Below are 27,322 nucleotides of genomic sequence, written 5' to 3' on the forward strand. Positions count from 1 at the left end.
AGAGTTAAAACATTAAAATGGAACAATTAATAGGAATGCATTACTTTTTCTCTCAGGGCATAAGTTTCAACAAGTGAATCCCACAGCCTGATTATCTAAGATGCAAAAATATTTAACCAAGACATCCAGAATTTCTTTGCAGAGAGAGTGCATTTCATTAAACAATTTTCTGTTATGAAAATACCTCTCAAGGCAAGAATGGCATTGCATGTTCTTTATCATTACAAGTTAATGATGAAATAAAAGTAACAATGTGATGCACTGCAGAAAGAGGTGTTTGCAGCTTTTTCATACTATGAAAATTCTGCAATGGATTAAAAGAACTGTGCCTTTTTCTTCTTTAATCGGAGGATTGAGGAGGGAGAGAAAGAACATTAATACTCAGTTTTTATTTTACCAAATTTCAGGCTAGACTCTTTTGTAATGTGTACAGTCTGGAAGGTTATAAAAAGGCAGTTTATATATTAATTCAGCTACAGATAGGAGAGTGAAACACTAGAGAGATCTTAGTGCAATGCAGAATAGCTCTAAGGTTTTACGAGCACATACGAGACAGACAAAAAAGGCAGCTACAGTGTATATACACAGCCAGGCACAGAAGATTTCTTACCATGAATTGCACATTGTCAAATCCATTAGCCAGCAAGTGGTTTTCATACTGAGGTAGCCCAATATTTTCCAACCATTGTCCCACTGTCTGGACAGGGCATCGGGGTCCTGTAGGAGGGTGAAGAGGGAGGCGTTTAAGCAACGAATAACCATCCACTGGATAATAGCGGTAGTCCTGGGCTGAGAGGTGGCATTGCCACATCGTGTTCCTGGAAAAGTTGGTATCAAACGAGCCCGCCAGCTTGACAGATTAATGTTTTCAGCAAACAGAAAAGTCAGAAGTAAAACATAGTTTTCAGGGCAGTATATAACGTAAGGTCTGATCGCAGCTCTACATTTCTTGGTTATTAATCTTTACTACAGACCAGTACGTCATACAGTAGAGGAAAAAAAAAAAAAAGGCATATCAAGCTGTCAGCTAAGCTGCTCTCCGTTATATGTGATTGTTGGAATACTCCACAATGAGCAATGCACTGCCAGCAGCAAGAATTCTTTTTATCAAGTACTCCTACACTCATCAGTATGCAGCTCCATGCTTCTTGCTCCCCCTCGCTCGCTCCCCTTCATTACCCAGCCTAGGCTACACCTCGCATTTTCAATAATAGCCATCAGATAAGGCAGATTTTTTTTTGTCTGCAAGCTGTAAGCCTGCTGCTGCTGCTTCCTCCTACACACCCATCCAAGCGTCAATCTTGAATGATGAGAGCAGTCAAAACAAATGCAGAAAATAGCAAGATTCAAAAGCAACCTAGAGCACTTAAATCTGAATAGAATCTTCATACCAGCTATGCTTTACATATCTATTTGTTGTAGATTTTTACATTTCACAAGACATTAAGAAACAGTACTTAAAGCATAGCCCATGGCATGGTTTACTATGCCTTCCCCTTTCCCCTTTTAATGTAAAATAGGTAGGGGTCTGCATCTCTGCTTATATAATAGCAAAACCCTTTAATGAATCAATAATGAATATGTTTCACAGCTTCTCTCTCGTGTAGTACAGCAAAAGACATAAAAGGCACAACAATTTTAGTCAAAGTAATTAGATTATCTGCATGATTTCTTCAACTGTAAAATTTAAGGCACAAGAAAACTTTCATGCCGACATATAATAATTCAAATTGAAAAGGTCACCGTTTCAAATGAATAATTAAAAGAATAAAATTGTAGGTTTATATCCTTTCTTACAAAAATGTGAATGATAGCAAGTAGACATAAGATTTGTATGATTTCTAGAGAGGATTTAAATTTTATCAACTATAACTGGAAAAAAAAAGATTATGAATTTTAAATGAGCGGAAAATTCATTTTCTGCATAAGAAACCAAATATCTCATGAAGTATTTCATATCTACATTTCATCTTTCAGACAGTTTCTCTTGAGATGGAAATATTTTATTCCTTTGTTCTGAAAGGAATGTTTACTAAACTTTTGTTTTTCATAACCATATGAAAGGACTTAGAAAAGGCAGGAAGTCGGTATATTCAGGGTACAATTCCAGAAGCAATCCTGTCAGTGCTGCTTCATTTATTGAGCAAATTAATTACTTTTTTGTTTTCTTATCCATTGCGCATCTCGAGCAATGACCATCTCAAAGGAGGAATGTAATTCCAGGCGTGAGGAAATTATAGATGTTTGTCAAGGGGATAATATGGAACTGATAGTACTATGGCAGATAATTGTTCCATAGAAAACCAAACCTGCAGTCTGACCAACACATTATAATACAATGTCTCTTCCAGTGGTACACAGAAGGTCCCTGAGCATTCACAGAACAGATTCTAAATATATAGAATTAACAATATTTTAACAGTTTCAACTCTAATCTGACTAGTCCTTGGACTAAAACTTGGATGGCCTTTCACTTTGATATTGCTGCCTGGATTTTTGAAACATCTCATGCAAATTGAAGTCCATAATAATTTTGTAGAATAATTTTAGTTGAGCAAAGTGTGAAAGGTTCATTATGTCTTTGAAAAGAATACTGAACACTCACCAGGCACTGGTAAACCTGCAGTAGCCAAAGAAACTTTTAGTAGTTTTCTTATTGCTAAATGTATGTCAAATAAATTAATGGAGGATTAATTTTTTCTCAGAGAAAGCAGGTACACCAAACTGATAGGAAATCTAGGTCTGATGGAGATAGAAATGCATTTGTTCACACAGGTCTGCGAATCATTCCTATTTTTGAAAAGTTTTCTCTACCATGAATGAATGTTTTTGTATATAGACAGATCACAATCCCTTCAGGATAGTGCCCAGGCATGAAGAAGGGTAGGCTATGCTGAGCTGAGATAAAAGAACAAAATCGTAAGTTTATAGGGGACATCGCCCAAGTAGGCAAATTCAAAAGGCTGGGCAAGATCTTCAGAGTGAAAACTGAGAACAAAGGTATCTTAAATAAGATGAGAATTCTATCCTTTCTGATTTTTTCTTAGTTGACTGAGAATTAATAAACTTCTTTCAAAAGGATTTCTGATTCTGTCTTTCCCTTTCCTCTGTAAGCAGAAAAATTGATATCAGAGATCTTGTAAAGCATAATCCCTTTGAACAGATTATGCATGACTGGCTCTTGTATTTCCTATAAATGCAGAGACACAAATGTCTCTGCATTGTGTTCCCCAACACCAAAAATCTGCTGCCCACAAAAAGGCACACAATAATCAATATACTAGTTTCATGGTCGAACTGCTTCTTCCTTACCTTACTATAAACAGCATGGAAGCTATGCTGCCAGTGATGAGTGCTTGGCTCAATGCCTAGCAACAGTGTAGGCAAAATTCAGTTGCTGAGTGGCTCCCCAGACACATTTCCTCATGTAGCTGTTGGTACTGTGTCTAACTGTCTCCATGGCTCCAGCCCTGGATGATTATAGCACTGCTGGTCCCACTGTGCACTCTCTCCAACTCTGTCCTTTGCCAGTATAACCACGAGGCTGAACCCATCAACACAACATAAGGTTGCTCAGCAAGGGGAAAGAAAGCCAGGAGAAACAGTCAGCTTGCTGCCTAGTCCTCACCCCTGACTATTGTTTCATTGCTAAAGTATCCTGTTATCTACAAGGCTTTTCTTCCCTCCTGCTTCCACCAAAGGTTATAGCAAGGCAAAGGCAGGCACAGAGCCAGGACTGTTTGGATTAGGGAACTTGCAGCCCTTTAAGATCCTCAGATCTTTAGCCACTTCAGGTGTTTTACCTCAGGGGGGCTGCTTGGGCAGTTTTTCCTTGCCAGTGCAATGGGAACCTGGAGCAGATGCTCCTGCTTTGAGACTAAAAGGCTGTCTCCTGATTTTTTTTAAGTCTGTGACTCAGTGCCAGCCCCACCAGTGTGCTGCTGCAGGCAGTGCCTACACTTTGCCTATGCCTAAAGCTGGTGCTGACATTGAAAACACCCTGCAGGCTATATGAGATGGTCTCACCTCGACACACTTACACACTACCGTGCTTTCCTGCAATTTCAAATGACAAAAATTCCATGATAATCCTTCTGTGATACCACAATCAAAAAAGATGCATCCATTCCTACATGGGAGAACTGACACTTAAGTCTCTTACAGAGATAGCAGTACTTGGCTCTTTCTTCTCCAAGGCAACAGAAGAAGCACACTGAAGTGATGTCTGCAAGAAAGATGCCATCTGGTATGCTATACGATAATTTCTACAAGACATCTTGTTCCCAATGGGATTCAGAATATGTTTATTGAGGGGTTTGGAATGGATTGAATCTGTAATATCAGAGGGCACATGATTTCAAACCTGTTGTAGGGTAGATCTGCTCTAAATGCTAAGTAATTTAAGGGCCTCTCAATTTTATTTTTTCTACTGTTAGCAATATGAATTTTTCTTGACTGTTTTTTGTTTTTTGACTGAGGAGAATCATTATGAACAGAATATTTTAAACAATTCATTTTTGATATGTGAATAACTGTTAAACATCGCTAAACTTAAACCCTTCTGGTGCTAAGGAAACAAAAAGTGGAGTATTTTAGTGGTGACTAGTAGTGACCAAAAAATTCTTGAGTAGAGAATGTGAAAAAATGAATCATTTAAGTAAGCTGGCAGGTAAGTTTAGCAAAGCTGGAAAAGAAATTGATGCTACAATAAGCACTGAAAACTTTTTTTTTTTTAATTAAAGCTTTCAGCTTCGTATAAAGTTAAATAGAATATTATTTCTGTATTTATGACTTCAGGCAGATACAAAGGTTACCTGTCTACATTGTGACAGCAGTTAGCATGGCAGGGTGTTCTAGTGAATAAACTAACCTAATGCATGTATCCCTGAGAGGACATAAGGATAGCTAGGAACAGGACAGTGTATGAGAAAAACTACACCAAACATCCAACAGATTACTACAAATAAAGTTTATTATGGGAGAAGCATCCTAGGTTCCAAGAAAGGTATGAAGGATTCTGGTTTATCTCATGCATTTCAGTTATACTATAAGGCAGCCCCAAAAGTTTAGAGATTTTAAATTATCTTTTTCATGAAACTCTGAAAAAAATGGATGCCTTGCATAAAATATATAACTTCTCTCAGCAGCCTGGCTCTTTGGATGATGATGGCACTGTGGATAATAATATTTGGTGATGCTGAATATTTCTCTGAAAGTGCTTTTAGAGACATTTTTCATGGCATATACAGAAACAAAACAAAATCAACAGGGACAGCTTGAATTTAAGTAACACTATCTAGTATCTATGATCTAAAGGTTACATTCCATTGCTTATGTGTGGCTCAGAACTCACAAAAATAGCTCTCAGATCACAGTTAATCAAGCTAATGGAAAAACCCTCAGTGACTAGGAAAAATCATCCTCACAGCTCTTTTCTGATTTTTATACCAATATTGATTATAACTCTACATTACCACTGTGTAAGTGCTGTATCTTTAATAACTATAACCTCAAAGTCAACAAGGAAAATTCATTTTAGTTGACAGATGATTTGTCAGCGGTGACCTGTACTTTGTGAAACACACTGGCCCTTCTACATGTTTGCATTTCTGACTGTTGATGTATTATTTACCCAGGAACAGCTCAAAGTACTCCACTGTATCATGAAACATACATTTATCACAGACACTTCAAAGTTAGAATATTTTTCATGTTCAGTTGATTGCTTTGACAACTTTAATTTAGCCTCCCTCAGAATGCATGCTGTTCAGTCAATGAGGAGCAGATTTTATTGGAAAACTAAAATACCTGTTGATTTTATTGGAAAACTAAAATACCTGTTTTCTAGAGCACAGCCACTGGACTAGGACTCATTTCTATTCAAGAATGTTATTATCATAATGCAGAAAAATATCTATATCTATCTATCTATCTATCTATCTATCTATCTATCTATCTATCTATCTATCTATCGTATTTGGTAACATATATTACCATGCATCAAGACTGCTTGAGATACAGTTAGTCTTTCCAGATTTTGATTTTCTATTTTAAATTAATAGATTTTGGGGATTTCTTTTTCTAAAGACATTGGGATAATCAAATATATATATATATATATATATATATATATATATATATACATTATATAGCATTGTAACATGTACGGCTTCAGTCAGATGTATATCCTTGGCTTACAATACAAGATGCTGCTACTGAATCACAAGTTAAGATCAGATGGATGTTTTACTGCAAGACCACAGGATCAACTGCATTGGATCAGAGCACAGCTTCATCTAGCTCATCTAGCTTCATCATTCACCAGCTTCAATCACAGTGGCTACTATTAGATGCCTGCAGAAGAGCATAAGAATAAGATGGACATTCAGCAATCCTTTCCTAGCATTTTCCTAGTTTCCAGCAATTTGCAGCTAAATGTCTTTCTGAAAGAGAAAGTGTCCTTATGCTTAATTGTCCTTTATGTATTTTTCTGGCAGTTTGGTGGTTGAAATATGGTCTAAGAAAGAGTCATCCTTATTCTGACTTCAATGGAAGTTAATAATATTTTCTGAAAAAAGGAGTTATTGTCTCAGAGCAATTTCTGTCCTTTTCTTGGGAAGTTTTATGGGATAATAGTAACACTACACTCACCACCTATGAGTAATCATTTTCACTGCTTTCGTCTAGTAAGGAAAAAAAAATCCCCTTGAAAATTTACATGACACCATGACCAATCAAAATATTTTACTTAATTCAGTAAAAATTTTAGACTACTGTTAAAAGATAGTACACTGAGTGCATGTATATAAAAAATGTATACTACATAGTCTTGCTAAAAATACTAAGGAAGCTCAACCCTTTATCCTATAATTCCTGGCACCATAAACCCAAATTTATGTAATTTCAAATTTGAGCAAGTCTTTTTACAGCTCTGTGCTAAGCAACACTGGACTAGCAAACAAGCAGAACTAGGTAACACAGAACTGGGTAACAGAGAACTATTTGAAGAAAGTGCTCAAAAATAGATATCTGCACAGAGATATCTCAAGAAGTTATATACAGCTGTTGAATAATCTATAGCCTTGATTTCATAGATTTGGTAAGTGCTGCAAGGTCCTGTGAAGAGCTGTGGAAATGAGAAGCATTTACTGACACATATTTTTGAAATTCTGAAGAGTGAAATTATACATGATGGAAGATTAAAGATTTCTCCTGAGGTTATTTTATAAATCAGATTCAACCTGAGACAGTGTGGCACTTTTTTTTCTTTTGCCTAGCTGGGTTCAGAGGCTTCCTTGCCCCCAGTGCACCAGATTTCAGAGTGAACTTCTCCTTTGAACAGCTGATCAGGTAAATTCCCTTCTCTCCTTTCTATTCTTTCTAACTTCATTTTATAATTAATTTTCTATGCTCCCTGGTTAGCTCACTTCTTGTTCTTGTAAATTATGGTCATTTGCTCTTTCGTCATCCTTCACCTCCAGCTACTACAATTTATTGTTTTGTTTCACATCAGTTTTTTTTCATTTTCTAATATTTTTCTCCCACTTCCCCTTTCAAATCTTTTAAAACAGGTTAAGAAAAAGAATTAATTTAAAAATGAAATAGCATATCTGAGGTTAAACTACCTCAAGATTTCTTTCAAGTTAAGAGTAGGTTGTATTTGGTATTTCAGGTAATACTAACTTAACTTCAGTGGTCAGTGGAGTGTGCCACCAGCGCCTGGCTCTGCCCAGCAGGGGCAGACATCTCCTTGCTTTTTAGGGAATAACTATCCACCTCTCTTCCTGACAAAAAGTCAGGTTCTCCACAGGAACTTGCCTTATTACACACAAACTCTATAACCACCTTCTGTAATATTTATCTCCTGCTAACACAGGCTCTGCAGCTCCACAAGAAAACTGCAGCATCTTTCAATGAATAATAAAGACGTTACTTGAGTGGGTGGCATGCTGGCACAGCTCTGGCAACTCACTGGACTGTTTGCATATGGATGAGCTTATATAAACCCAGTTCATCCTGTCTGTGAGCTCCCTCATGCCAACGGCTCTATTCTCACTCTCCCAGCTCTGGAGCCTGGGGTCTTGTTTCAAGGATCTGTGCTGACGTTTACAACACTGCAAATACCTCTAATGGAATTGTACTTAGTCCTGCACGGCCTTTTGTTTTAGAAATTGGAATGATACAGATGCAACTCTTCAGACAAGTTTCACAAAATGCATTCCAGGAATGATTCCTTACCTAGTTCATTTGTCAAGGCTAAAGGATCTCAACTTGAGCTCAAGTGGTCCTGCAGGTACAGATTAGCTGAAAATGCACTGATCAGACTAGTTCCACCAATATTTTATAAAGATTATTGCAGGTTAATGATTATTTCCTATACTACAAAGTGTACCAAAACTGGAGGTGGTTTAATAAGCAAACCCAACACCTACATGTAGCCTCACATTCTGGTTTAGAGCTGTTTAGCCACATTTCTTGCTACTCATTTCAAAATTTTCAAGTACATGGATTTTCTTCTTGCACAAATTTGAGAAGAATGGCTGGGCTCTATAAATATGCCATACTTGATACACAAATAGGGGGATTTGTGTACTGACAAAATAATGTATTCTTTAGAATTGTGCTCTATGAAACACTTCAAATAGCCTAGCAGAAAACAAAAGTAGCACAAAGTAACTGAGATAGGCCATCATACTGTGTAAATAGAAAAGCAAACAACAGAGTTTGTAAGAAATATTTATCTAAACTCACACATGAAGTGCAAGTATTTATTGTCAATGAATAATAAATGCACTTTAGAAGTAGTTTCCAGAACAACTTTAGACTAAACACTATTTTTAGCATTTAATGGAAATTCACATTATCAATCAATAATTCAACCTCAGCCATTCTCAGAATTGTAATAATACAATAACCTAAAATAAAGAGCAGTAATGGATAAAAGCAGAAAAACAGTTTTGTAAAATTCCTGTTATCATGAGTTACGTTGTAGGGCTGGTGAGTAGCATATCACAAATAATTTTTCAAGGATGTGAAGGCATTCTGATGCAATACCTTCCTGAATACAGGGAAATGAAACAAGAAAATACTGATCCTAGCATTAAAATAATGAACTCAGGTTAACAGTCTGGGTTAGAAAGTAAATGAACTCCCTTTAATAAGTTCAATATTCTGAATTACTTCATTTTCTGTAGGTGGAATGAAAACTAGAAACAATTTGGTGTGCTGTAAATTCTATAATAAGCCAATGATTTTTCAACTAGCATGTGATGTTCTTGTGATTACTCAAAATGTGATTACTAGAAATATTAGTCCAAAGATTCATATCTATTTAAATCCAAGGACTACTAGAAGGAAATATGAGTGAATCAGCTGAATTTTCAAGAAACCACTATTAATACAGTTTTAGTAGACTTAGATCTCTATATTATTTATGAAAGATAAACTTCATCATAGTCTCACTTGCCACAACATCTCCAACCCTAACATATTTTTGAGAGTAACACTCCTAGCGTTTCATACAAAACACTGCCAGAGATACTGAACAAAGTTTTAGAGATTTGCCACTAGAAATCACACATGAAAATAACAAATTGATTATTAAAGCCAAATCTGTAAAACCGATTTTGGAAGTTAGGAATATTCTGCTGCCTTTAAAGTATTTTCTGGCCACAGGCTGCAAAAGCCTCATTTTTCATGAGATATTTTTAATTCCATTGATGTGCTGATTCCTATTCTGCATATGTTTTTTCAACCTGGTATTGAATTTGATTCTGCTTTAGAAATAAACGCTGTTCAATTTAGTCAAACAAATGGAATAATATATTAACATACATGTGTGTAAGTGGCTAAATAGTTGAAAGGTTCAGATTAAACATTAGGACTTAAACATGTGATTTCTAAAGCTTTCAAGTAATCTGATAATTCTTTTCATATAATTTATCATGTCTTGAAAAAAATATCTCTTAACCTCTGGAATTACAGTAGGATGATTATTAGAGCATTATAGAATGAGGGCATTGTTGGCTTGCTACTTTATGCACACCAGCAAGCACTCTGGCATTAACTTTGTGAAATACAGCCAAAGTGTTTTTGTAGAGTGGAATGGTGGAAAGTGGAAGTGGAAACTTCCCCCACACCATTGTGGTTCAGTGGAGAAACAGGCAAGACCTCAGTTTTACTGGAAATAACTTTGAAAGTGTTTCAATTTTTTTTTTTTTCAAGTTCTGAATCCCATAATCTTCCTTGGTTGATCCTTTTATCTCTTATCTAGATGGGAAAAGCTTAGACATATATTCAACCCCATGGTGGGAAAAGATAAATTCTATACATCTCAGTGACCTGAGGGACTGGTCTGACAGATGAGAGAATTGACCAGGAAGAGCAGAGTGCAGCATTGACATCATCCTCAGAAATGTTTTTAAATCCACCTAAGTGTTAGGAACGCATTTACTACAAATAGAACCCAGGACGTAATGTGAGCAATACTATTTTTTAAGCAACTTTCACAACAAACTAATTTGAGATCTAACATGATTTTTTTATCAGTGTGATTTTGCAAGATTAGGGCCCTAGGCAGGTATATTGAAACTTTTAAAGTGAGAATAACTTTTATTCACTTACCTTTTGATTTTCTGTAGAGAAACATAGACAATTTTTCTAAGCACTGACCCCAAACATACTTAAACATCCTACTACTGAACTCTCCATTTTACTATTATTTGTCAGTATTTCTGAGCTTCATGCCCTTGGAAGTCACTGAAAATCTGATTTTCTGTCTTGCATTCTATGTATTCATGCCATTCTGCACTCTACCTCAAAAAACATAGTGGAAGTGTATATAATATAGCTCTATATCATGACGTATCAACATACACATCTTCTTTATAACTCAATATCTCTCACTTCTTCTAGAAGGAAATTATATAATTTGAGAATATTTTAAAAATACTGAAAGAAGGCTTTAATAATAGTGGTAAGCAGACTATTTGAATTTCCACAGATTTGAGTAGCATTCAAACTCAATGTGTGTGTGGTCACAAAGACTTCTTTTTAAACCACATTAACAATAGAATGGGTGGACCAGCTATTAGTTTAAAAATAAAATAAAAGAAGACATGGTAGGGATTCAGCATGCATTCCTCTTTCTGAGAATAAGTACTTCTAGAAAATTAAAAAAAAACCCTTTAGATCCGTCAAAATTTTCCAAAGAAGAATACATTGTTTGTATTCTGTGAGGGGAAAAATGTTTGGTTTCTCAGAAATAATGGTACAGCAGACCAGACTGCTGATGGTTTTAATTTTTATTTTTTAAAAAGGAGAAAATTTCAGTATTGAAATAGGGCCTTAATTTCCTATGCTGTTTTGACATCTGATGTGGGAAAGTACCACTGAAAAGTCCCAGCATATAAGTCAGTCAAAATGACATGTCAATCCTGCAGTTAAAAGAGAGTTTGTAGAAGACTCCTCTGTTCAAGCAGTCCTGCTGCAGACCAGGTCTGACAGCCAGTAGTAGACTACGCCAAAACTGACAAAAATTAAGCTATACATTTACTGTCTGATGGATGTCAATATTTATGACATTATAGTTCCATTTTCCTAAGTTTCTTTGTTTGCTATCAATATTCTCTATTCCTTCTAGAAGGGATGTGACAGAAATCATTTATCCAAGTCTGTGAATATAAAGACTGAATTGCTTTGCAACAGTTTTGGAAAAAGAAGCCTAACTGAACAGAAAAAGCATGGACAGAGATAAAAGCTAAATAGAAAGAGTGGAAATGTAAAAAGAAAATGTATCAGAGTTAAAGACTACTTTGATAAATATGGTCCAATGACTTACATTTTTACTCTATTTTCAGCTTGGCCTGAGTCTTCTGTTGTAGTAGGCTGTTTCAAAAAAATGGTTTATGAAGAATATAGAGCTGAATATTACATTTAAGACACTACAGGGTAAAATTGCTAATACAATAGGAATACTTGAGTATAAGAAAATAAAATAAATGCCTGCAGCTTTTGCATCCAACTCCCATTGCATTTGTTATAAAACATAGCTAAAAGCTCTACAATTATCTTGCAGTTCACCCAGTTACTGTAAGGTTTGTTTTGGGACTAAATACATCATTAAAACAGATACATTTTTATCTCTTGTTTAGGTTTTTATGATGTAGAAGTAAAAAAAAAAAAATACCCCAAATGTATGTGATAAATTCTGTAGAATTTATATGATTTTTAGGTAAGTTCAGTGACATGCAATACATTAGGACTATCATGTCCTCAGTAAATAAATGCTAAAAATATTTCTTCCTAATATTTTATAGCTATATGCCTTCTGTTCTCCACTATTTTATAATCTAGATGATTGCATAGATTTAAGTTGCCATTCAAATAATTTGAAATGAAGATATTATTGACAGAAATAGAAAGATTGGTATGAATAATGCAGGGGCAGAAATGCATATGTGAAGACACAGTGCCTCAAAGAGTTAAAGGCATGGTCTGTTCTGATAATCAAGGACACTGCTGGCAGTGGTAAAACACTAGGGAATATGTTCCTGTCAGGAGGAGGAGTGTGCTCTGATAAAACAACAGCTCAGACAATTTATCAGCAGAAGACCCTGCACTACAGCAACAACATTACAGCACATTGCATGTGATATTCATCTTTTTGTTATTCCAAAAGGAAGGCCTAAAATATCGGAGAAAAGGAACCAAAAAAAATGAGTGCCGCTGAAGAAAATTTTGGATCCAAAGGGCCATACCACAGCAAAGGTTGATTCCTAAAGGCCTGTGGAAAAAAAGCTTGCTTGTCCTAATCAAAAGGAATCCAATAGATACACTAAGAATGCCACAGTCAGCCTACCACAACACACAGAAGTTACCATGGACAAGCAACTTGGCCACACACACATGCACACCTCCTTGCTCCTGGGTTCTGAGGGTGACAGGCTCCATACAAGAGTGGGACTGACTGAAAACAGTTTTACCTGAAAGAAAAGTCACTTCTGCCTTCTGTAACATTGCATATGGACTTTAGTTATGCAAATTCCCCCCAGCTGTTCTGCCACTGCAAATAAAATTCCACACACCAGCTGTTGACAGGATACAAGGAAGGGCAGAACCAAACACAAATGTGTGGCTCTCTTTCCTGAACTGCAGTCCTATAATTGTTGCTAAAGAGTTCAAAGACTTGCAGCTTAGTAATTTCAGACTGCATGTGTATTTCCTATTGAGGAAGCATCAAACAGCACGGGCAGCAGACACCAGCTGCTGGAGCTGCCTCGTCCCATCAGCTACAGAGTCAGGTTCCTTCTGTCTTTTTTGCCAGCTATGATATTACAGGTATTTTGGTCTTCTTGCACAGCTTCCCTTCAAAGGGAAGTTGGGAGAGAAGTGATGTTATCCTTATTGTACTGTCTGGTTGTTGTGGTTGGCTATTGCAAAATTATAGTTATGAGTTCAAAACTATAAGCTTAAGAGGTGTCCTTCTCAGTGAGAAATTTCATAGGTCATTTTATTAAATTCTATTAAATAACTCCACTTTAATAAAGATCTTATTTTAACCAAATTGAGATTTTAAAAGGACAAGGTAAATGCTGCAAAACAGGAACTAAATTACAAAAAAATATATACTTTTAAGTCTATAATATACCACTGTGAAATCTGCCTTATGTCAACATGCCTACACATATCCAATTAAAATTCTGCCTTAAGTACTTATATTTTATCTGTTTTCAGCTCTTGGAGGAGGGAGGATATTAACAGCTTTGGAGGAAAACCACTTTGCCAAAACTGCAACCATATGGCAGCAAACAGAAAAGGACAGCCTAACAAGGCTTCATTTGTTAAAAGAAAGTTTGGCTTTTCAGTTAATACATTAGCTTTTATAGGCAGAACCACTCTAGGGATGATAAAGGCTTCATGTCTGAGCAGTGGCAGTGGAACAGGGGGAAGACAGGAAACCAAAGCATGTAGCTTCAGGCAGTCAAGGGTTTTGCCCAATTTCAAGGGTCTTACAGCTGTACAGGGTGCAACATGAATCCTTACTCTTCTCAGCTTTTCTGGACGTGGCCCCACCTGATTCCATCTCTTCCTAAGCTGGTGAAGTCACGTGTATTTTATTTTCCCCACCTTTGTGCTCAAAGTCATTTCCCTCACAAATCTGGAAAGTAAAATTTCTTAAAATTTTCCCCATACTGCAAAGAAATCATTAATAATAGCCTTGTTTGTATCAGTAGAGAAGGTAAGTAAACAAAGAAAATTACTTTTATAGGATGACTGTCTACAACTTTTGTCCTAAAATGGAAGATTTGAGAAAGAACACCACAAAATGTATTCTAATTCAGTGCTCCGTGACCTACTGTCAGTCCCTGGCATTAAGTTTGGACAACATGACATTGAACCCCAAACATACAGTGGGCACATCGAGAAGCAATAAGGACTTTGTACAAAAAACTTGACATAAATGGAATTGTAGGTTTATTCAGAATACAGCACAATGCAGTAGAGTCCTGCTTTCAAACAAGATACAGCTGGTGCAGTTAACTCAGGCATAGCCTTCAGCATTCCAGAGTCCTTCTGGTTTCAAAGCAGCCCTAAAAGAGCCAACTCATGAGTCTCTCTGAAGCTGTACACATGGGGATACATACTGCTAAAGTAAATATTCCACAAGATTTGCTAGCTTCATTGAAAGTCTTTTTTTCCTCATGTGGTGTGATTCTGTTTCATATACCCCTTCCAGGAAAATGCAACATTAATCTTTGAAAGGCAAGCACTCAGACTGTGTCATTGAGCAAGGTTTGTAGCCTTGATATTGATATTAAGGCAGAGATGCTGCAAGTGGTGCTAGGATTATCTCCAAGCGCAGGTAAAGGCACTGCTCTCACAAAAGGGCAACACAAACCCCTGTAAAATACAATCTTCCTAAATGAATAAGAATTGTTTATTTCAGCTGTAACAAAAAAAGCATGACAGTATGTTTCAAAATAAAACTTTAGATCAAGAAAATTAAGGTAATTCAGTAAACTCTACCCTTTCTGCCTCTAGGTGGAACAATGAGAGCACTCAAGGGTAGGTACATTCTCAGCTGACCAAAAATATCCTGACCTGTATATACACAGCAACTGTTTAGTGCATTTATGGACAGCATCCAAAACAGAATTTACAATCAGTAGAATTATAAAACTGTAAATCACCCTCCATGTACTAGAACATATTTGACATAAGTGACTCTCTCAAAAAACTAAAATGATTGTTGACTATTTTGATGACTTTCAACAATTATTTTCTTACTCATTATTTTAACTGCTGTGATTTGACACAATGCTAGCTTTAATCATGATGATGATATGATATCCATTACCTATTTTAGTTCTTTTTTTTTGAAGTAGATTATTTTGTATTATTCCCATCCAAGTGATTTGCAAATATAAGTAAACCCTGAGTCACATACCTGCAAACAGCTACCAAGCTACAACTAACACAGGTTTATTGCTTTGTATGTCTTGAAAGACTTATTGTTGGAAAAAAATAGTTTATAACTAGGCAAAGAAAATATGAAATTTTAGTGTTTCTTCTTTTTACTTTACTTTGTAGATAGGCTCCTTCTAAATCATGTTATCACAGTAGTCACAGAATCATTACAAAATAGACTCAAAGGGGTATAACCAGTGATCTATTACATTCTGACTCAAGCCAAGGTCAGTTATATCCCAACTGTTATTTTTTCTCATTCTGGCAACTATTCAAAAGTCTTGCAGATGCTACTGGATGTAACCAACGTTATAATCTTCCTAATAATAATAATCTATTTGGATGCTTCACTGTATCACCTTTATGATCTTGTCCTGCAGAACAGAGGGAAAATGCACTTTAGGTAGTTTTAGACAGCTACACCTGAGGAGCTTCTCTAAGACACCAGTGCCATTTTGCATGCTTCAGATATTTAGACATGATGATCAATAACAAAAAAATGCCTGCTTATCTAACTCAGCACTAATGGCTCAGATGTGCTCAATGCAGTCCACACTCCAGAAGTCTGAATTTAGACATTGCGAATAAGATTAATCTGTCTGACCTACCATTACTTTCATCAAGCTCATGCTTTCTTAATTAATCTGCAAGAAAAACAGGTGAGACAGTGTCAAAACCTTAAGTGAATTCCAAATACTGGACACCTACTGTTTTTCTCTTACCTAATATTTCCTATCCACTCCCAGAAGGGAATTAGATGGCTTTAATAGGCTTGCTCTTGGGCAAATCCATATTGTTTATTACTTATTTCTTCTAGCTACTTAAAGAAGTATATCTGTTCACTGACTTGTTTATTAATTGAAAATAATTCCCCACGTTCTTCTTTCTTTCCTCTTTTAAAGATAAGATCTATGTTATTCTTATTTAGTCTTCTGGTACCTGACACATCCCTCATGAAATCTCACAGAAAGTCACTAATAGGCCTAAGTTTTGCAGACAGTTAAGAAACCTAACCTATATAGTTTGTTCTTTCCTTATCTACAATTGAGGTTTTAGCTCTAGGATTAACTGTGGATGTCATATATTCACCAACAACCTCTACAGTAAACTCATGTAATAAAAAATCATGGTGTGCTTTTCCCCTCTCTGCTCCTACTCCTTTCCTTTCCTCCAGGAGCTCTCTAAGGTACTGAACATCTTTTTGTTCTTCTACTAATGCACTAATATAATTATATTATATTAAATCTTGCTACGTGCTTCTCAATGAGTGCTTTGGCACTTTTGACACGTCTCTACACACATGTGCTATTTCACCATGTTTAGTTAAGAGAAATTTTCCTCATTTTGCCTAAGGTGGAAGAAGAGATGAAAATTTAGCTCAGCTGGTATTTTACACTTTCTTTTCACATTGGGGAAGATTGTACTACGGTCTTTTGTAGATTTCTATTGAAACCCCCACAGATTTGTCTTAAACCTGTGCCCTATATATTTCTTAAAATTAAATCTTTGAATTTGTTGATATCGACCTTTTTTAGCTTTTTTTCCCCTGGGCAGCCTGTCAGTGTAATTTCTTACACAAAAATTGCAAATAAAAACTTCCATTACTATAATGTCCAATGTCTTTGGAAAAGATTCAACAACAAATATATTCTTCACTGCTTCCCTGGACACCAACAGATATTTAAAAGCTCTATCTAATCCTATTTTTGAGATCTCAAAGCAACTGATTTTGAAATACAAGCCAAAAGTTCCTCTCTTCTTCCCTGCTTCTATATGACTGTACTACTATTGTGATATATATGATAAAGTACCTACAATGTAAATTTTGTTGTAATATTCAATTAATTCTTGTTTTCCTCATTAACTCTTCCGTTATTTCTTCTCTGTTCCTTGTTATTCTACCATTAGCATGCAAAAAGCTAAGATACCTTGCAAACTGACCCATGACTTTCTCTAGTCACTTCTTTAATCTTGTTTTAAATCATCCCAGAGACAAGACCTATGTTCAAGTTGCGTTATTTAAGATGATGATTTCTGTTCTTGCCAAATGGTTCTCATTTTAAATTTCTCTCAGGAGAGACAAGAGCTACATTTAGGGTGTTATCTGACTGATGCTAGACTTGGACTTTATCTTGAATCTTCAACTTCTTTATTCACTGCCACAGAGCTTGATAAGAACGTTTGATTTGCTAGGATAATTCTTAGCAAAATAATTTTTAGCATTATTATTCTTTATCCTATGCTAATGATTGGTGGAATCCTTTGTGATTTGGAAAAATTTGACTTTTTGAAGAAACCCATAAGCCATAATTTAAGTGCCAGGTGTTGCAGATGTTTCCACATCACCTTGAGTAGAAGATCAGTAGCCAGCAGCACCTTTCAGTTCCTCTGGGTACCAGGGATTTTTTATTCCTTGGGCTGGTGTTTGGGGTTTTTTTCGGTTATCAAGAGTTGTTCTTACTTGTTTCCTGGTCAGCACTCCTGCTTTTAATTAGTCAGAGGACATCAACAGTCATCTTCCTCTCTGCAGTTTTAAGTTTGCTCCTCCAGTACCTGTTCTGTTACCAAATGGAAAGCTCTGCTTTAATTTTTTTGTTCCTGAATGCACACTGTGGATGAAATCCTCATGAGCATACTCAGTTTTGAATCTCTCCTTTTACTGCTCCTCTAATTGCTTCTTAAGAGATTTCCCTGGAGATCCAAGTGAAGTCTTTCCAGATACCACCAGTAGGAAAATATAGGCCAAAGTTCTGGCAAGTCTATTCAAGAATTTCATCACAAGATGTCATCATTGTCTAATTTTAAATAAAGCTATTTAATTATGAGCATACAAGATATTTCCTCTCAAATATTTTCCACTAAGAATGAGATACTATGTAGTACAAAAAGCTCTTTAGATCTTTGATTGATCTAGTATCTGTGCTTGAATTTCATATATTTTTGTTTTTATTAGCAGTTCATGAAAACACTGAAGTATAATATGAAGTACAGGACTAAGCAAACACTAAAATGAAGGATTCCATCGGAAGCTACGTTTACTCTTCAGTATTACCAGGAATTTTGTTACTTGCTAAAAAGTTATTAGACAAGTGAAGTTGTTTGAATAATGTGCTCAATGATCCAGATGCTTACAGTTCAACAGCAGAAGTTTCTTTGATTTACACACTCTGAACATTAAAAATATTATTTTTAAGCTTTACAGATAAGCTTTTTCCACATATATTCAAGTAAAAACTAAAATCTCTCATATTTATACATAAACTGATGAAGTATTTCAAAATTATATTATGTGATACCATACTACTGAATTTTTATTCCTAAGCATAGGCCAGATCATTACCTTTGATTGTGCTATGTTTAAGGAGAAGCCTGCTAGCAGTGAGAAGTAAGAACTCCTTATTTCCTCCTAGATAATCTATTACTTGGTTATTACTTACCCAATAAAAAATAATGTACTTGAAGTCTAACATTATAGTAAATCAAGGCGACCCGTTACAGGGAGAAATGATGCATCTGACTCTATTGATATTAGAAGGCTAATTAATTACTTTATTATATTATTCTATACTATATTACACTATATTATACTGCATTTAAACTGAAACTGCACAAGCACTCAACAAAATCTTGTGACTGTCTGCTGACCGACAGTCTGAACACGCACTTGGCCCTGACAGGCCAAGGAAACAAAACACCACCACTTTGGGTAAACAGTCTCCATATTGCATTCTACTGTGGCACAACACACGTGCAGCAAATGAGATCAGAATTGTTTTGATCATTCTTTTCTCTGCTTCTCTCAGGCTCAAAGAATGTGAATCCCACATAACATGTTTGATGCATGCAATTCATTTGATTCAATAATAGTTCCCTTTGCTTTGCTGCCTAAATTGTGTTTGACTAAATCTTGAAATGGCCAAAAGGAATGAAAAGTGGAAGACATACATGTGAAGCTGCATGTATTCAGGTCTATAGTAGAAAGACATGTCGTTATGGCAAGCTGCATGTAAAGCAAAACTGATAAAATTAAAGGAAAGATAGCTGTACTTCGATTGATCATAGCTTGATGACTTAATTAAGAGCAAAATCAAATTATCATCCTAAACTAGCTAAAGACTGTGAAGAAGTTGACAGGAAAGAAAAAAAATATTTGTGTTCAGAAAGCTGCACACTGAATAGAAAGTAAGTAAGGACTTAATGTCCACTCTGGGAAAAGAAGCAAAGAGTAGATCTTCTGCCATCTGCAAAGGTTGAAACCCCAAATGCCATATTTCTATGTCAAGAAAAATTAAGTTTGCAGTAGAAGTGCAAAATGGCTGATGACAAGAGTTGTAAGGTATTTTCTGATCTTAAAAAAGTAAAAAATGAAAAGCAGTAGTCAGTCATGGGAACAACAGATAGAGTAGTATTTACACATGACCAAAATATGGAAATTGTCAGACATATACTGTTGGTATTGTCTCCCTTTCATGGCTTTTACTTGCTCTGCAGCTTCTTACCCTACACCCAATTTTGCCTTTGGTGCCTGTGTGCTGCTGTGGGAAGCTGTCCCTGGCTGGATGCCAGGTGCTCAGCAAGCCACTCCATCACTGCCCTGAGCAGGACAGGGCACAGGAGAGAATAACACAGAAAAAAACCCCTTGGGTCAAGATAAAGGCAGTTTAATACAACAAAAGAAAAGGTCTGTGTGAAACCAAAGGAAAACAACAGATTTATTCTCTACTTCCTATTAGGAGGTGATATCCAGCCTCCCTCTCCTTTTTCTTAGCTTTTATTGCTGTACAGCCCTGTATGGTGTGGAACATTCCTTTGCAGCTTGAGTCAGCTGTCTTGGATATGTTCTCTCCCAAGGTCTTGCCCACCCTCTTCCCACTGGCGAGGGGGGAGTGTTGGAGAGAGCCTTGATGCTGGGTGAGCCCCGGGTGTTTGACAGGTGAACACCTTTCTAGGTACCCATGCAAAGAACTGTGAAGGCTGCTGTGGGAAAGATAACTCCATCTCCAGCAGACCCAGTACAATTACTATGATAAAATATAAGACACAGAAAACCCTGAATTATTTATCATATCTTCAGAAATTATTCACTGTCTCCTAATGTGGAGTTTGTCTGTGGACAGTTCTGTTTTCCAACATTGCAAGTTGCACAACGAACAGACTGCCAGAACACGCCTAGCATTTCTCATGATATTGTCCCTTACTCTTTTTAGAAAAAAAAATAAGCTGAGTTTGCTTGTTTTATCTGCAATTATATTTGCATTCAAATTAGTTATTTTCTCTTTATCCTAGATCCCTTTTCACTGCAAGCTACTGTTAAAATAGCTGTGTCAATTATATTTAATTGATAAGACACAGTTTCATCCTGTATATATGTAATGTTCCATGAAATGGACAGTTGTTCAAATATATCCTTTCCCCAGTTTTAAGTGATAAGGTACATAACATCCTGCCCTATATATAAACCCAATGCAATTTTTAGCAAGGATGTACCAGTACAGCTGAGTAACACAGCTTTGCCTCAGGACTAAATTATTTGGACATGCAAGTCAGTTTTCCCTCCATGAGTTACGGAGAAGACATAATAAAATGCTTTCAAAATTCTTATCAGCACAGTTGCACAGGTTTATGCTGACAGACCAACAGGCTAAGCATGACTTAGGGTTCTTAGTAGCAGAGGTTTTCAAATTTTCCCATCATTGCTAACACCAGTCACTGTCTGTCAGCAACATTTTCATCCCTGTGACAAATATTTCTTCGAAGCAGCATTATATAGTACAATACTTAAAAAAGTGTCAGCACTTAATGGATTATATATACTAGAGTTCCATCATTCCAAACAAAACCTCATCTGAAAAAGATTGTAAAATACCCCCCTGGAAGAAAGGCTTCAATACAAAGACATTAATGGAGTACTTTTTCTGGTAAGATTTCAAAACAACATTAATGACTCCAATATACTATTTAAAGCAGCAGCTCCAGGACACTGGGCCTAATGCATCTCTAACAGTAAACAACACAGATTCTGTTCATGGTTATTCAAATATCTACAAATTATTTCAACACAGTGGGTTACTTAGCAATGTCTTATCCACAGTTTCCCTATGGACAATTACGTCAAAATAAACAATAGCTACTTGTTTTTCCTTACTTGTAGCGTGATCTTTCATCTCCCCCAGTCCAGTATTAATTCCAGCATCTATTGAACTCATGATTTTATCAATCTACAAAAGAGAGAACAGTGAAACAATTGTGGGATCCCATCTTCAGTATTTTATTTTAGTTTTTCATGCATAGATTTATGGCATTATTACCCTCATTAGGAAAAAAAAGAATCAAAAATGCATAAATGAAAGGTAGACAATTAATTACTCCACTTTGATTTGGAGATTGCAATTTGATTTGCAATTTTGTATATTAGTAAAAACTAAGGCTTGGGACTAGTATTTGTTTTTCCATGGTAGAGTTCCTTACATACTGATGACTCTCATTATCTAGGTATGGCCAGTAGTGGTTTATTTAAGCAGCAATATTAATGAATAAAAAAAATATCTTGTATGTTCCAAAGTATTTAAAATACACACAATTAGATAATTTGTTCAATTCATATTTCCAGAGAATTTCCTAGCCCTCTTTTCTTTCCATTTGCCCCAAGGGCAGTAAATAAGTATGAAACATTGAAACATAGTTGTGTTCCCACATATCACAGAACAACATTCTCTGTGAAACAACACTGCACTGGTCCCAAAACCTACTCACATGTGTCTAAGGCACATTGAACTTACTAGGTCAAAATCACTGTATCTATTTTTTGTGCTGTAAGAACAGGACAAACCAAAAAGTGAATCAAAAGGTTGCTGTGGACTAAGAAGATAGACAAAGAGAAACACATTTTACTAAGCTTACTATTAGGACTAGTAGGAAAAGTATGTATTAGTCACTGGTGACAGGAGAAAGTCTGGAAATTATGACAGAATCTGAAGATTAAGCATTTATACTTTAGACATAAATATATACATTTATATATGGCACTTTTTAAAGTTTAAGATCAAACCTTGATGACCATGTAGAACGGCAAATCTGTACCTGATTCTAATCCGGATTTTATAATAACATATCCAAGCTGTAAAGATCAAAACCTGATATCCTTAGTACATCTTCACTGAGAGAGTATTTCCCTTACAAAAGTGACTTTAAATGCCCTAACGAATCAGACACTTAGGTTAGCTTGAAACATTTTCCTAGAAAAATAACCAACCACATAATCAAACTCGGGGTTCTTTCTGAACGCAATAGCACCCTGGAGATAGATGAATTTCCCCACTGTAGTAGTTTTAAAGAGAAATTCTCACTTCTCTGTAGGAGCAGCAAAGATCCAAACATTTCAAACTCTTAATTCACCTCACTGAGATGGGTACTTCTGTGTCTATGAAGAACCATTTACGTTCTTGAAATTCAGCACAGGGAAAAAAGTTAAACATACGGTATCTAAAAATTAATTTAAATTGAATTCCAAACCCAAAATAAAATCTCTCATAAGGGCAAGCATGTGCACTACAAATTCAGTGTGGAAATTTCTGTTAGTAGTTCTGAATTCATTGCTGCTATAAGATATTCCCAATTCACACAGCAGCCAGGTATGTGCCAAGCATTTTGCACACAGGCTACACACTACTTAGAGGATATGCTACATAAGGAGGGCTTGTAGAATGCCCAATCAACTCTCTATTGCTGCCATTTTCTCCTGGCTCTTGCTAATGGGCACTGCCATAGTGGAAATAATTAGCAAATGTGTAAAAAAAAGGCACAGTTACTAAGGATTTTACCAACATTATTATTGTCAGCGATGAGGGCTTTAGTAGACAATAAATTCAGTGCTACAAAAAGTTGCAGAATTACTTCTGGTTAACTTCATTCACTAGGGAAACAATAGACTTTATTGAGTGGGCAGCATTAGAACAGAAATGCTTTGCATTTTGTGCCAGCTGTTGAACTCCCATGCAGTACACTGTGACATTCACTCTGAAGTTTGCAGTGTGGAATATTCACTTTTTATTTTGTCTATGAAACTGAAAACAACAACAGTATCTTCACAAGACCATAGTAATTAAAAAATGAAAAAAAACTTACTTCTTCCCACTCTGATGTGAAGGAAGGTGTTCTCTCTGAATTCCCTTTGGAGCACTGTGGCTTTGGCGTGGGTTCACTCCAATTGCTTCTTGCTTTTTTATCATTTGGTGGATGGGTGATAAGATTAGAATCAGATTTTGAAACATTTTTGCACAAATGCATTTCCAGCAAGGTCTTTGGTAAAGATCGTATTCTGCCCAGCGTGCACGCTCGCTCCACAAATCCCCCAGTGCTAATAACCCATTGTTCACTGACCCTTGGTGCACCAACCAGGGTATGATTTTCTGCTGGTTTATTCTTAGTATGAAATATGGTTCTGTTTACAATTGGTGGCTTTTTTTTCTTAACAGGAGGATCAGAGGTGCTCTCTTTCCGTAGCTGTATCTGCTGCGCTGCGCTCTTGCTCAAAATGCTTTTCTCCAGTGGCCCACTGCACAGGTTTACTTTGCTGTACAGCTGCAGTGGATTTTCAGGTGGGTCACACGCAGGTGATGATCCATGAAGTAAACCTGCAAACTGCTCAGCGGGGTGTCCTTCAGGAAGCTCACTTTCAGTCGATGTTTCACCCTGGCTACGTTGCTCTGAAATGAGAGAGAACCTTGTAAACATTAAAGGGTGTTAAAATACTGCAAACAAAAAAACAAAAATCCTTATTCCCCTCAAAATTACTTTTTAATGCTGCTGGGTACATTCTTATGTAATGAAACAAAAGTCAACTATGCCATGAACTGATTTATTATTCTCTTAAAAAAAAAATCTAAAATATGACTATATGACTATTTTATCCTAAAATATCTGCTGGTAGAAGAATAGCCAACAATGCTCAGTGCTATATATAAGACTCCATGAAAAAACAAATTTATAAGATAAAATAGGCCATTGCTATTCCATCAGCTAATGATATCTCTTTTAATTTGCTATTGAGCTGAAATGTGCAAAAATTATATAGTTTAGTATGATGAATTAGGTAGGTAGTTTGTAGGTGGTAAAATACATGAAGAATCATTATTGTCACGAGTATTCTTAGTAATTTTTCTTTTTATAGCCTTATAATAATAGGGAATTTACACTATGATGCCTTTTTACTGACAGTCTCTAAGGAATAGATTTGAGTGCTGTTTTTATTTTCAGGAACTTTTGAGAATAGTAATAGTAACCATTGGGAAAAAAGAACACAAAATCAAGTCTTTTCAAACACACTTAATATGTAACTTAGCACATACATAAACACAAAAAGAAACCACAGAAAAATGCCCTACTTTGGCAAGGTTTGGAGTGGATTATTAAAATTTTGTGACTCTTTTTTACGCTTGTTGCTGAAAGAACTAGGAAGGGGGGAAAAATGGAGGTCTGAGGTGCCTCACTTAAAGTATTGCTGGGCTTACCATCACTCTATCAACATGGCATTAAGTCAGCATGTTCTACCCAGAATAACTGTGTCCCTACTAATGGTCACATCTCTATAACTACTTCATTAAAGATAAATAAATTCATCTCATTCCTTCTAGAAGTTGTATGTTGTAGATGGACTCTAACTGCAGGACTGTGAGCACAGCAGCAGCTACCACAAGGAACTGAGCATAGCATCATGACATAATGTGCAAAGATATTGAGTAGTTTTCTCCAATTAACTAAAATATCCGCTGACAAAAGAAAACCCCAATCAAATCTCAAAATATCCTTTCTAAAAGAAAGCAGTGCTTGACTTTACAAATGACAGAAGAAAGATTTTGGTGTGTACTTCAAAACTTCATCAACTCTTTTACTAGTCAGCAGCTTAAAAATAAAAAATTAAATGTTTTTCTGTATATGATAAAATTCAAAGAACCTAACAAAATACACTTTTCGTCTTGGAGAAACAACCGACTAGAATATACTTCAGACATTTTTGCAACCAAAAAGATGTAAGGTCTTATGGAGAAAGGTTAAATGTAGGATATGACAGAGCTTAAGGAATCAATAAACCTAGAAAAATTTGGTTTAGGGGAAAAATTCAGGGGGAAAGGAGGACATGGGGTATCCTCTCTTTGATTTCTGAAAGTTGCTGATTTATACATATGTCTGCAATTTTGAAGGTGAATTCAAAATGAGGAATAAATTATGCAAATAATTAGTGGCTTTGGTGCTTTTCCTTTACATGAAAAACTCAGTAGCTGAGATTCTGCTCCAGATTAAGACACATCATTTTTCTACATGGGTAGGAAGCATGTTAGCTTCTACCATAGTCAGATATCAGATTAATAAAATGAATGGAACCTATAACTCCCTGAACTCTGTTAACTGGGCTAACTACACTGCCAGTGACTTATGGGAGACAGCATTCAGTTTGTGTCCAGATGCCTTCATGATATATCTGTCATGAACTGAATCCTATTTTGATGTTCTAGACAGGTATCTCATAGCTGTGTATTGAACTCATTGAAGAGATAAATTTTTTTTAATATTTAAAAATATATTTTAAATATATTTTAATATTTAAATCAGGAGGGAATAAATCAAGAAAAACAAAAGCTTACAGAACCTGGATTGCAAGAAATTCACTACTAGTTTTGCTACATCTATGTTACTAAATAGTACTGGCCAACAGCTACAAGGATCTGAAGGAATTACTAGGCTCATGTCCTTTAAGCTAAACTCTCCTTAAGACAGAGCTGGTCCATTCCAAATATTTACTGGGAACAGTCTCTTGTCTCAGCTAAAACTTGCACTGTGCCAGGGTACTGTCTAGGTAGGTCTATTTAGTATTGGCCAAAGACTGACAAAACATAAACAGTTTAAGAGTACAGACTGCCAAGCACCAGTGGCATCTCATGCCCTGATTTTGCTCAACTTATTACTGTAAATGACGTAAGTTCATTCTTACTGAGAACACCCATTCCCCTGTGGTCAGTAAATATATTTACTGGCTACTAGAAAGTGTGTATCTCTCTTTGCAGCAATGCTGCAGTGATAGCATATCAAAACATTAATTCTGGTTGTTTGAGAGTTGATGCGGCAGCAAAGACCCCAAATATATTGTATGAGCCTTTTTCAGCTCGATCTTTCACAACTCTTACTGTACTGTGAACACCTAAGTATATATATTCTACTTTAGGTAAAACTTTCATCTTTAAAATACCCACACAAATATTTTAAGGAAGTCAGGAAAAAATAAAACAAAGGTTGCTTGTGCTCCCATTAGTCTTCTTATGTGTTAGCAAGTAGTCTATTCCACTTTTTATAAGATCACTACTAGTTTTCAAAAATACCCTATTACATTTAATGTTGAGAATGAAGTTGCTCAATGAAGAATTTCTCAACATTTCCACAGTATCATAGAACTGTCCAGTTTGGAAAAGGCCTCTAAGATCATAAGCCCAACTGTTAAACCAGCACTGCCTAGTCTACCACCACCACAACCAATCAGTGTCCCTAAGTGTCACATCTTCACAACTTTTAAATATCTTCAGGGATTTATATTCTCTTTGTTCAATAAGAGTGGTCTTATTGCCTATTTACTGCATTTTTATGATGCCCACTGTCTAAGAAGTTCACAAATATCAACTCACATATCCTTCTAAGGTGAGATTGTAATGTGATATTATGCTAATTTGAAAAATGGGAGATAAGGCGCAGAGATATAATGCTGAAAATGCAAAAATGTTTAGGCATTTGATTTCAGATTCCTTAAGATTTTCTCTGTTCAGAGTATTAAACATTTTTAAACACAGAATATTTTCGAAGCATGGTT

At 36.0% G+C, this 27,322-nt stretch overlaps 1 protein-coding gene across 3 annotated transcripts in view; it reads right to left on the reverse strand.

Annotated features, from left to right (window-relative positions):
- Nucleotides 1-27,322, reverse strand: part of ANKS1B (ankyrin repeat and sterile alpha motif domain containing 1B) — a 407,322-nt gene that overhangs the window by 188,562 nt on the left and 191,438 nt on the right. For 2 of the 3 annotated variants that reach the window (XM_059471867.1, XM_059471866.1), the window contains exon 1: nt 611-1,039. In XM_059471867.1, the coding sequence (XP_059327850.1) occupies nt 611-811 (201 nt within the window). In that variant the 5' untranslated portion in view covers nt 812-1,039. Of the gene's footprint in view, nt 1-610; nt 1,040-21,613; nt 21,687-23,592; nt 24,174-27,322 lie in introns of those variants that run through there. The other variant, XM_059471865.1, reaches the window with a different exon arrangement.

Source organism: Ammospiza nelsoni, chromosome 5 (genome assembly GCF_027579445.1).
Source record: "Ammospiza nelsoni isolate bAmmNel1 chromosome 5, bAmmNel1.pri, whole genome shotgun sequence".
Classification (NCBI taxonomy): Eukaryota; Metazoa; Chordata; class Aves; order Passeriformes; family Passerellidae; genus Ammospiza; species Ammospiza nelsoni.